This window comes from Syzygium oleosum, unplaced genomic scaffold (assembly GCF_021117445.2).
Source record: "Syzygium oleosum isolate NSW1041296 unplaced genomic scaffold, Sole_v2.1 Sole_v2.16, whole genome shotgun sequence".
NCBI classification, from domain to species: domain Eukaryota; kingdom Viridiplantae; phylum Streptophyta; class Magnoliopsida; order Myrtales; family Myrtaceae; genus Syzygium; species Syzygium oleosum.
This window is the reverse complement of record NW_026607500.1, coordinates 1988547-2001437: the sequence shown is the minus strand read 5'-3', so window position 1 is coordinate 2001437 and position 12891 is coordinate 1988547. Positions and strand designations below refer to the sequence as shown.

Sequence of the window (12891 nt, the reverse complement as noted above, 5' to 3'; positions counted from 1 at the left end):
ATCAAAGAAGGCGACACTCGTCGCGAAATTGCGTTCGATTTTTAAATTCAAACATTGCAGCCTTAAATTATTGCGACTTCGATATACTTGAATCCTTCCATCAACTCTGTCAATTTTAAGTAGAAACACAAGCCGCGCCATTTTTCTCTTTATCGTATTTTTCAGTCTTACTTGACTGTAATAGAAAAAAATGCCACGTAAATGTCCCACCTATTAACATCCGAGAAAACTAAAAAAAGGATTAAAATGGACAAGCGCTGCAAGTTTAAGGATTCAAACGTACGAAATGAAAATTTTGGAACTCGATTGCATTTATTCTTATTCCATAATGGAGAGAGAGTGTTGTGCCTTGCTCAGAGAATTTAAAGTAATGTTAATGGTTTTTTTTAGTATAATTTGACCATTCATTTGGAATTTTTGTGTGAATCGCCATAGATTTAAGTATTGTTATGTTTTGAAATTAGTAATTATAATTGCTTCTGAAGTTCAAATAGTATTTTGCCTCACGTGTACTCACTATTTGTTCTGTCCTTGCTACTCTAGAAATCGAGTAATTAATTTAGGGAGAAAAGGGCAGAGCTAGTGTGGTCCTACTAACTGTTTGACTTCATTTACTGGTGTACCCGATCTTTGAAAAGGTGTTTCATCCAATTATTTGATATTATGAAATTTTGTGCCATCACTGTCCATTAGTCTAGAAGTTTAGACCATCAGGCACGAGTGATATTAGATACTATTCACTTACGGCTTTGTTTATTTCACGAAAAATAAATAATTTATAAAATATTTTTCTAAAAATAATCGCTCGTATTGCTTACAAAAATGAATAAACAAAAAATATTTTTATCGTCTACGAAAATATTTAGATATATATTATTATTAATATATAAATCATTTAATTATTTCTAGCAATACAAGCGATCGTTGTTAGGAAAATGTTTTCTAAATCGTTCAATTTTTATGAAACAAATGAAGCCTACATTTTACATTAGATTGCTGCTTACATGTGAGTCAAATTTCAAAAATATGTCTAGGCTTTTCTAACGAGTGGGTTGGATCGGGATTGAGTGGGTCAAAAAAAATGTTTGATTCATGTTGACCTATTTTTATGTAATATAATTTAAACGATTCATACTCGAGCTGACCCGCACCCAACCTAATTGGGGCTTTTTCTCTTAGCAGTAGATCCTTTAAATATGAAAAAGAAAAAGCATATTGAAGAAAACTAATTAACCAAAAACAAGTTAAACACGAAAAATATTAGCGCAAATAAAAAAATTTCTAAAAAAATAGACGAATCAAGCAATAAGAACACTCATGTTTTTGCTTCTAGCGCTAGAAATTTGATCTAATTTCAAATGGAAAACAAAAATCAAGAAAATGAAACTGTGACTTTTAGAAAATGATATTAGGAATGGTTGTGTTCGGGGAGCCTTTGTTATTAAGGATGCGTTCGTTTCTCGAAAAATAAGTGATTTGAAAAATATCTTTCAAAAAATCATCGGTTGAATTGTTTAGAAAAATAAATAAATGGAAAAATTTTTCATCGCCCACAAAAATAGTGAAGCATATATTGTTATCGATAATGAAAATATTTTTCATTGACTAATTTTTCTAAATGATATAAGCAATCATTTTTTGAAAAATATTTTACAAATCACTAATTTTCTGCAAAACGAACGCTCCCTATTACTTAAGAAGATCTTAATAGTGTTCGATATTTCAACAATTCCAGTGAACTATGTGATCTGTGTATTAAATATTAAAAACTCTTTTTATGTAGTATATTTAATTAATATTTTGAAGACATTCGTCTGGAAGACTCTTCTAAAAGATTCACAAATTCAGTAATTTTTCCTTTATAAAAGATTTAGAAATGTCGTTTGGTGAGACGATACACGTGGAGCATGACAATGACATACGTTGATGGTCATGCTAAGATAGTAGGACAACTGGCGAGAACCCAAAGCTTGATTTCGAGTTGGCCCAAAACGAAATGATTACTTAGAATTCTTGCTCCGGTCTCATCGATGGTTTATGTCCTAGTTTCAAATTCAACTAACTTACTAAGGTTGCGCATGACAATCATTATGTGATTAGAAACAAATTCTGCTCAGAAATAATTCTTTTTTATTCTGTACCCAGAAATAATTTCTAAAAATTTGAAGGCGTTTGGTAACTGTCCAAAATTTCTATTATTAGAATAGAAAAAGAACAGAAATGCGTTTGGTAACTACACAAAATTTCATTTTATTAATAATATTTTAATAATATTTTTGAATTTTTGAATTTTTCTTTTTTTTTTCTTTCTTTCTCTTCTCTTCATTGGCCAAGGCCGGTCGCTGGCGCCGGCGACCGGCCATAGGCCAGGGCCGATGAGGGCGTCGTGGCCCTCGCCGCCAGCGGTTGGGCGAGGCCTCGCCGTCGTGGCCCTCGCCAGCCCTGGCCCGCGAATGGTCGCCGGCGGTCGGTGGCCGCCGGGTGGCGGGCAGCAGGCCGAAGAATAACAACAAACCAAAAAAAAGAAGAAAATGAAAAAGAATCAGAAATGGAAAAAATTGTTCCAGAATCAAGAAGCTATTTTTTTTTTGCTTCTTGATTCTGTTCCAAAACTGATTCTGGGAATAATTTTTTGCAAAATTGTGCCCGGGCACAAAAAAATTTAACAAACGGATTTCTGCTCTAAAACTGATTCTGGGAACAAAAGAACAGAAATTTTTACTATTTGGCAAATTGCCAAACAGGCCCTAAAAATACCCAGAACTGTTTATCCAAACCTGTTCAAGAGTTTAAACATGTTTTAAATTCCTAGATTAGATTAGTTGAATTGAAGGGATTTGGGTTCACTCTTTCGAGGCCCGTACTAGGGCTGCCGGACATTCGATTCACGTGATATTTGCGCCGTTTGAATGCTCATGTCGCGAGCTTTCTAATGAGCCTAATGTTGCTACGTGAAATTGCCAAATCACAGACCCGAACCTTAGAACCCAAACTAGTGTCTAAGGTTCGGGTCTTTGGACTATGCCTTGTTTCGGTGACTCGTCATTTTCAAAGATCATCACTTACCTAAATTTAGAGGTCCGGAAAGTTTCGTTCGATTCCAAGACCTTTAGTTACGATTTCAGTTCTGGAATCTTTTTCAGGTATTGAAAGGTTCGATCAATTTTTGACCAGCGATTACTTTTTCATTCGACATAAGTTACAACTCGATTTTTGTTGTTTCGAAATGCTTGTGATCCCCGCTTCTAGGATGTGTAATCGTAATCGGGAAATCGCATGCTTCCCAACATCGAGAAAAGTGAACGATCCATTCTGAAGGGTTAAAAATGGACTGTTCGGATTCAAGGGGCAAAATGAGTGTTAAGAGATTCGTTTTGACGAGTACAACCAATCTTTTAGGTATAAAACCATATTTTGGGCTTTGTATCTTGTTGGTTAACCTTTGGTAAACTCTCGATCAACCTCGGTCAATCTTAAGGATTAATGGAGGCAATTTTTTAGGTGTCCACACTTAAGAAATTAGATGATAAATGATTAAGGATTAATAAAAAGTAGATTGTGCCACCGAAAGGGCATCGTGGGATGATATTCCCTTCCATACAAATTAAATGGTGAAAGGACTTGATAATATTCGCATACAACATAAAATGACAAATCTTATTCAAAACATAGTGATGGAATGACATGACAAGACATAAGAATAATCACATAAGATACGACAAAATCAGATTTAAAACATGATAAACAAATGACATAACATAACAATATTCACATGCAGTATGACACAACAAATCAAATTCAAAAGAAATGACGTGCAATTGCAATTTTCACATGCAGCATGACACTGGAAATCCAATTTAAACTATGATGATGAAATGATATGACATGATAATATTCGCATGCAACATGGCAATGGCAATGGCTCACAACATGAAGAAATAGTGTGGCATATGCAATTTACAATACTTAAGGAGTCGTTTTTATTCGATTTGCAACTTTACTCGGACATGGTAACGTCTATGCAAAAACGTCCCTCTTCCTTTTGACCCAGTCAAAACAAATACATTACTCAATTTAGATTTCATTACTCAATTCAAAATCATGAAATGAATGTCCACATGCACGGGACCTCAATTTATTGGTTGGAATCGTGATAGCTATTTACTTTTGATCTCCAATTGCATTGCATAGTCTATCCTGGACATGAATATAATCCCTTTGGTATATGACCTATGCGTTGGCTTACAAACAAAAAGGGTGTATTCTAATGCAATACTTCAATATATCCACTACTTTATATCCCCTCCAAACCACAAAATTCGTATTTTACTAACAGCAAGATGCATTCTAGCGCATTCTCAGCAAAGCTAGCATGTAACTGCCTAATTTAAGATCTAAGATTTAAAACAATCATTACAACGGTCTTTAAACATGCATAATTTTTAGCAAAATTTCGGCAGCATGACAAACGTATTTCATGATTCGAGAACTTATTTTGGCATCGCAACAGCCTGAGAATATGCATTTTTTACTTTTCAAATAGACAATCTAATGACGAATTTTGGACCTCGAGATTTGATTTCGGCGTGATGATGGCCAAAAAATATGCATTTTTTGACTTTCAAACGGGCAACATAACTTTCAACCAAAAAAAAAAGGGCAGCATGATGTATTCCTAAATCTAAGATTTAAAAAACAGGCATCACAACAATCCAACAGGCACTTCAATTTTAAAATTGAAAGAGAGGGGGTTGGTAACCGACCTTGAGAGTGCCACAAAGAAAGGAAAATTATGAGCAAAGATGAACGCCTCAAATTATTGGGAACGCGTAGCAGAAATCTAATACTTTCGTTTGGAGAGATTGCCAAGAGATAGCTCAAGTCAGAGTCTATCAACATATCTAATTAAACCTACATTCACTCAAAAAATTAAGTCAACTATGATATATTAACTGCTTCCCATCACACAAATTCTTTGATGTATGACTTTTCTAATACAACTTGCATGTCTATCTCAACAATCTCCCATTCACATGTGAACTAAGTGTTGGGTTCGCTCCCTCTTAATTCAGATATCCTTCTGCATCAATATATCTCAACTAAAATCTCCAATGCCCCACCTTCATCCCTAGTCTCTTTTTGCCCACCTACCCAGATATCGCATTGGTCAACCATCAAATCTGATACCATTTGTTAGAAGCACAAAGCACAAGGCGATACTTGCACCCGGGAATATTACCAAGTGGGAGCCTAAGTTTGAGCCTATCAACATATTCAGATGGACCAATTTTCACTTAAAAGTTTAAGTCAATAAGTTATGAGCCAACTAGAATATGATAATTATTCTAAACAACATTAATTCTCTAATGTGAGACTTTTTCTAACACAACTCATATGCGTATCTCAAAACTTAGGTTAATGAGTTATTGGTTAACTATAATACGTTAATTGTTTCACACCACAGAAATTCTCCAATTAGACTTAATCTAACACAACTCACACGTATATATCAACAGAGGCTGTCTCAATAAAAAGGTTTCTAATCTTGTAACTTTCGCGTTTAACGTTTGATTCATGCGATTTTTGCAACAGTGGAATGCTCGTGTCGAAAGCAAGGAGCCCAATATTGATAGGTAAACTCGCGAAATCACATACGCAAGGTTTTGACTCATATCAAGGCCATAGGCTCGGGATTGTGACCCAGACACTGCTTCAACGACTTAAAGATCATTGTTTACAATAAACTTGAGATCTGAAAAGTTTCAGATGATTCCGAAATCTCTAAGTTCGGTCTTGGGCTCCGGGACGTTTTACGAGTACATAAAATTATGACCGAAACTGGTGATAACTTCCTCGTCCGGCATCCAATTGACTATATTTTTGTTACATTAGTATGCTCGCGATCCCTGGTTTCATGATCTACAATGGACGATAATGCAGGAAACAAGCAATAGATCCCGAAAGGTAAAAATTAACTATCGAATTCGGGTGACAACATGGGTGTCGAAAGACTTTATTTTTACGAGGACAATCCATTTTTTATGCTTAAAATGTGTTTCATATTGACAAGCACAGTATGATTGGCAATTCGTGCTCAAGTACATTATTAGAGTATCTTGAACGTGTCAAGTAGTATGATCCAAAAACACCATATGTTCGTTAATCATGCTAAAAAAACTATGTATAGTAAGATTGTGTCAATTCTTGCCGTCGTTGGATTTGGTAAATTAACATGTTTAATCGCGCATCAATTCATGCCAGAGATTACCGGCCTACTTTCAAATTTATCCACTCAAGGTGATCTCGAATTTTTCACAAATTGTACAAATTTCATTGTACACTTCCATGGTCCCTGGTCACTGTTCTTCTTCTTCTTCTTCTTTCTAGAAACCAGTTCGCTGGTTTCCAAATTTGGAAACCTACAAGGCAGACCAAGTTTGCCCCTGGAGAAAAGTCAGAAAAACAGGAACTATGGAGGTGTAAGATGCCGCCTATAAAGTGAAAAGCAAGTGGCAAAGTGCTCGACATGGACCTTCCTTTGAACTCACGCAGTTGCACAGTTGTTCGGGTCCCTGTCATGAGTATCTGTGCTATCGCTAAAGATAAGAATTAAGAAGATTCGATCCGAAAGCATATCGTTGATGGGGAGACAACATGTGAAGATGACATGCCTCCTCCTGGCGTTTCATACAAGTCATGTTAATTCAATTATTGCTTTGTCTTGAGTGAATGGAATGTTCTGAGCGCTTTCTCAGGTTGTTTCCCAGATTGACTAAGGGATGAGCTAGTCCTGTCGTTCCTGTTCATTTCAGCCACATCTAGGACAAAAAACACATGTCATGAACTCAAACTAGGCTCCTTTTCTTCTAATGTATTAATTGTAGCTTATGTTGCAGAGAGAGAGAGAGAGAGAGAGAGAGAGCATCACCAAATGAGAGATACTCTTCTTGTTCTAAATTGGGAGGAAAATAATCTCCATTAAGCTTTACAGCAAGCATGCAAAGGTATTTCAAAACAAACCCTGACTTATCCCCTCTATGGATAAAATGAGAAAAAAAACAGGAAACTAAAACTCAGGAAAAAATTATAAGGGATATATCGGAACATAACTTACAACAAAATTTTCTAAACACTAACCCAGAAGAAGAAGAAAACGGAGAACAGAAATGCTTAGCATTCAGCATTTCAGCATGGTGAGATGCATCTAACTCCATCTGACACGTCAGTCATTTGCATCAAAGCAGATCCAGCCACATATTATCATGAAGACAGAATAAAATTTTTACTGTATGCCTGGTGGCTTTCAAAAAATTAGATCTTCTCAATCACCCTGAGTTTAGCACTCCTACTCCGGCGATTCAATTTCTCTTCCTTCTCAGATGGAGTTATTGGTCTCTTGGTTAAAATCCTACCCCTTTCACCTTGTATCATCTGTCTAATCCACACTTCCTTGTCATTGTCATTAGTGATAGTACTTGTAAGATCTCTCTTCATCTCGTCACTTATCTCTCCATCTTCATCAGTTCTCTCGCCTCTTACAATGTCAAGAAATGTCTGTTTCACGATCCTGTCCTCCAAACTGTGGAAGGAAATGACAGCGAGCCTACCACCAGGTGCAAGACACTCAAAACAAGAATAGAGAGAGTCTTGCAATGTCTTGAGTTCATCGTTGACTGCTATCCGTAAAGCCTGAAATACCCGCGTTGCTGTTTTTATCCAACCTTGTCTTCCTGCCATTGCAATATTATGATTAAGTGAGCATATGCACTGAATTAAAGGTCGGAGTAGTACAAGGGTTGCCAAATCTCCATGGGGCATTTACTAAATTTGCCATCAATCGAGATTTAGAAATCAGTGACTAAACATATGTTGTCATTATAGATTTTGTTAAAATAGTTACTCAAAATAGAAGTAATAAGGACATTGTCTATGCTAACCTTTTGTCCTGGGAGTTGATTTTTGGATTAGACTAACGAGGTCTCCAGTGGAATGCAGCCCACCATGAACACGAGATTTAACAATCTTATTCTGCAAGGAGAACCAATTGATTTCTTCACCATACTCCCGCAAGATTCGTCCAACTTCAGATTCAGGCCAAGAGTTTAAGATGTCTTCTGCTTTCAAACTTGCCTGCCAAGTTCCTGTTTCAGTCAGTAAAACACATTCTCATGTAATTGAGCATCAAGCAAAGGAAAAACATGTAAAGGACAATAAAACAAGCAGCAGGGTGCAACTTTGAGTAACATAGTCTTTCAGCATAGACCGAACTGAAGGCCAAAAGAGATTAACTCTGGGCACATCTACTGGATAAATAACTTTATTCACAAAAAGTCACATAGCATTTTCTCATTTACTTTTGTCTGATGGAGTTCATACTGCACCAAGCTACAAAAGAGGACAAATTATAGCCGGTTCAAGGTTGCATCCTTTGTAAACTGTGGGGGAGTAGAACACTCCTCTCAGCTGAAAAGCCATTGTGAAGACGGTGAAACAAATGAAGTTGCCGTGAAGGAGACAAATCATTCAGACACAATTATATCTAAATAAGTTCCTGTTCTGTTAGATGATCAAGAGCCGTAAGAGAAGTTTCAAGGAATCTGATGCATCTCATCAAGTTGGTAAACATGTTGACACCAACTATTATACTTAATGGATTTGTAAAGAAAGGACAAAGGGAAAGGCAAGGTGCAACTATTTTTTCATGAACTTCACTCCCATTACTACTACCCCTTGATGGAGAGACTGACAACAAATACTTTAGCCCATAGGTCAATTTTTAGCAGTGTATCTTTTCCAAGGCTATAGCTTCTCAGTTGAGATGAAAGGAAGAAGAGGTGTAGGTTAAGGAAACACACTTTTTTCTTTGGCCAGATTAACGGAAAACAGATTGCAACAATAGAGGATGACAAGACTTTAGAGGCAAATCGTGGTCCATTTTCCACATGATCCGGGACACGGGGGATCTGTTAAATGATTTTGGCTTGGGTTATTACTATGTCCTCGATTGCCACTGAGATCACGGGAATGATGAAGAAAAGATAGCTAATAGAGTGAGCCTTCTTTTTCTAGCTCTTTTCCGCAATTTCATCACAATACGTGCACCCCACATTCCTAAGATTTCCAAATAGCATAAAAACTTCTTTGAAGCTCCATCCACAGAGAGCTTAATGCAACATAAACTATCAAAATCTAAAATTTTATTCTAAAACAAGTAAAACCAATTGAAAATAAAAACAGCTCTCACCTGAGGATCCATTCTCATATCAAGAGGTCCATCATTTAGGACACTGAATCCTCTTTCAGCATTGTTGACCTGTAAAAACTTCAGTGAGGAATTTCCAAGGAAGTATTTATGGAATTAACAATAAGAAAAGGCTTCCCAAGATATGGAAAATAATCTAATAGATATGTTGAAGTCAACCTACATTAAAGAGAGAATGAGAGAAACACAAGGTAAAAGGTGGCTTGGATATTTTTTTTTTCTTTTCTTGTCTCAGCAGCAACTTTTTTGTACTTGGATGATGGAAAAAAACAATGGCATTATTCAAATTTCAGAGGAAAAGATGGTTTGCTTCGCATGTCTATGCCTTCGAATGACTAGGCTTACAGGGAGCTTGACTTCAACAACTCGAATATCCTCTCTTTCTCACCATTCTTCCATCCCAAATCACCATTAACTACATATCCACTAGAAGATTTGACCCATTCTCAGCGCCCGCATAATTTCTAAAAATTTAAAAGACAACCATAAAATTTGTACGAGGTGGAATGTAACATGTTTAGCCAGTTTCGAAAGAAGATGTCACGTCTTGCTTGTGCACATTTAGTATATTGTTCAACTGTCTACAGCTAAGGAATGTGATCAGGTCTGAAGAGAAGTTGAGGTGGAATTTTAGTTACTGTGAAAGATATTTATTACATGCATGGTGAATCTGAGCCCCAGAGTATGGTTGTTGCCTTGTTGTGAATATTTAGGTTCAAAAGAAGGGATGAAGCAGTGATTTAAAACTCATCTAGATTGGTAAATTTAAGTGGATAACAGAGCAGCATTTAAAGTGATACTTCTTATCCTTTCCAGCCTACCTTAAGTAAGTTGAGGCAGATGATTGGTGAAATAGAAGAACACACAAGCACCAATGCAAATTTTATAAAGTGACCAACCTGCATCGATGACACTCCCAAGTCCATTAAGATGCCATCAAATCCAGAGTCCATTAGCTCGTCACCAACCTCATCAACCACGGATTTTATAAATCTAAAGTTCCTCAAAAGAAAATATCCTCTTAAGTTTGAAGACGTGGACGAGGAATCACCACACAAAAGAGAATCGATCTTGGTCTTTGCCATTTGATGCGCCATAGGATCAACATCCAATCCAAGATAACACTTCAATTCTGGGTGTGACTGGATGATCTGGTATTAGCAAGAGACAAGAAAAGGAAAAGAATTAGACGTCTCCTTAAAGCAATAGTACAGAAGAAAATCCTAGAATCAGTGAAAGCCATCTCCAACAGAACAAGGTCATGAGAAAAGCGGCACACATTTTATTCATTCACAACATAAGCATACAAGTACTGCACATAAAATAAATTATTTGAATCTGAGCCCATTTTGAGAGCAGAATAGATGCATCCAGAAGATGTTTATTCCCTTAGAACCTATATGAAGCTTCTATGTGAGGGGACGGAATTGCAACTTCCCACTACAAGAAGTGAATTATAATCTGAGAGAATAAACAAAATAAATTTATTCTAGCAGCAAAATAAAAGGAATCCATTTGCTCTCACTATTTATGAGGACAGATAATCATCCTCATTAGATAATGGAATAAGATATTCAAGAACCTTAACAGAAAGTAATTTCAAATGCAACATGGACATTAAGGAACCCACCGATTTTATGTATGCTGCTACTACAATGCTGATGATTGCTTGCTCATATCACAAGCAGTGTCCAAAATCCATTCATGATGCTGATTATTGAGCAAAAGAGGTGTTATTAAGCTTCTCAAGAAAGGTAATCATTTCTTATTGCTGAGCCTCGAAGACTGAAGGTGGATGGAATATCTTATGGTTGGTAAAAGCAATAAAGCAGCTGACTCAGCTGCTAAATTCAGCATCAGCAATTCTACGCTAGTTTGCCAACACTGCAGTCATTCATCATTTTTTGAAAGAGATTTCCATTTAGCTGATCACCAAGGATCTCTCCTTCCCCATAATTTGTTCTCTAGCTCTTCCCTATCTGCTAAACTACTCACTACAAAAAAGGGTGTGAAGCATAGATAAACTGTTCTAAAGAGGGGTCCAAAACCCACTAACAAAATCCAGGATGGAAATCTTGAATATAAGCAGATGTCACTTTCCATGTCAAATAACCTGCCAATAAGTTCAACATCACACAGACCCCAAGTATCCATCTTCCCACAAACTTCTATGTAAACCACAAGCGAGTTTTGCTCAAAAAAGAACAAATTGAACTAACAGTACCAACGCGTAATAAACATATGCATACTGACAGCGGAAGAATGGCCGGCGGCGCCGAGAGTGCAATCGACGAAAGACCGGAGCTTCCGGCCTGAGAAGATATCCAGCACCTCGCCGAGCAGCACCGGTATGTGGCTGCTGACGCCGAGCAACTGCTGGACCGTCTCGTCGTCGAGCTCCCTCGACGAACGCGTCCTCCGCTTCACCAACGCCTCCATCGCCGTAGCTCCTCTCCCGTTCCCACCCTCCACCTCCCCCTTCCCCTTCCCCTTCTTCTTCTTCTTCTTCTTCTTCTTCTTCGCCGCCGTCTCCTGAACCGACGCGTCGCTCTTGCTGCTGCTGCTCCTCAAGAAACGGGCTCCGGCGCAACGGGACCGCGATTCGAGGGTCGGCGAGCGAAGCGGAATCAACCCACAACACACCCACGAAGGCTGGGGAGGTTTGAGCGCGGAAGGACACGACAGCGTCAGCAACTTCAGCGCTCTCACGGCCGCCGCCATCTCCAGTTCCGACCCACCAACCGAATCCCAGGTTGGTGTCGAGATCGAAACTATGCGGCGCTGAAGAAGATAAGTCCACTTCAGTAGGGGAGACGGAACTCTACTTCCGCCATGGAAACTCGTACGAGCTCACCGGTGGAGAAGAGCAGGGTGTTCAACAAAAATCCCGAATGCGAAAGCTCATATCCAAATATTTCGTTTTTGCGTGGCAGTCCCTCGTTTTTGATAAATTACACTTTTTGGCCCATGAGGTTTCCTAGGAGTTCAATTTTAAACCCTTAAATCTTTTTTACAATTCGAATCTTTATATGTCAAATTTAGCTCCTTCCGTCAAATTTTCATTCCAAACTTGTCACCGCCTCTTAGGGCCCGTTTGGCAACGTGCCAAACAGTGAAAATTTCTGTTCTTTTGTTCCCAGAAATAGTTTGAGAACAGAAATGCGTTTGGTAAACTTTTTGTTCCCGGGCACATTTTTGCAAAAATTTGTGCCGAGAAACAGTTTAGGAAGAGAATCAAGAAGTAAAAAAAAGTTGCTTCTTGTTTCTCGGCACAATTTTGAGAATCAGTTGTTTTTCTTCTTTTTCTTTTTTTTCTTTTCTTATTTTTGTGTTGTTAACTTCCCTGGCAAGGCACCGCAGCGCCGGCGGCACCGGCCACATACCCGAGGCGGCGAGGGCGTCACGGCCCTCGCCGGCCGCCAGCGGAGGCGAGGCGAGGCGGCCTCGCCCGCAGACGGCGAGGCGGCCTCGCCTGAGAGACGGCGAGGCCAACCTCGCCGTCGCGACCGACGGCGAGGCTCGGCCTCACCCGATCTGGGCGAGGGCTGGACCCTCGCCCTCGCCGGCGAGAGCCGTGACGCCCTCGCCGGCCCTGGACTGTGGCCGGTCGCCGGCGACCAGCCATGGCC

At 38.6% G+C, this 12891-nt stretch overlaps 1 protein-coding gene across 1 annotated transcript; it reads right to left on the bottom strand.

Annotated features, from left to right (window-relative positions):
• Positions 1-6957: 6957 nt before the first annotated feature.
• Positions 6958-12140, bottom strand: LOC115665838 (uncharacterized). Its single transcript, XM_056318913.1, has 5 exons — positions 11516-12140; positions 10162-10413; positions 9245-9313; positions 7938-8130; positions 6958-7730 (listed from the first exon to the last, which is right to left on the bottom strand). The coding sequence occupies exons 1-5, from the start codon at positions 11981-11983 to the stop codon at positions 7312-7314; spliced, it is 1401 nt and encodes a 466-aa protein (XP_056174888.1). The 5' UTR covers positions 11984-12140; the 3' UTR covers positions 6958-7311.
• Positions 12141-12891: the final 751 nt, after the last annotated feature.

What these genes read in the sequence shown, in the direction of transcription:
- LOC115665838 (XM_056318913.1), bottom strand. Translation starts at nt 11,983, where the DNA reads ATGGCGGCGGCCGTGAGAGCGCTGAAGTTGCTGACGCTGTCGTGTCCT. An exon ending in CCGCCGGCCATTCTTCCGCT is followed by an intron (nt 10,414 to 11,515) that starts GTCAGTATGCAT and finishes TGCTAATACCAG; the next exon opens with ATCATCCAGTCACACCCAGA. An exon ending in ATATGAGAATGGATCCTCAG is followed by an intron (nt 8,131 to 9,244) that starts GTGAGAGCTGTT and finishes GGAACTTGGCAG; the next exon opens with GCAAGTTTGAAAGCAGAAGA.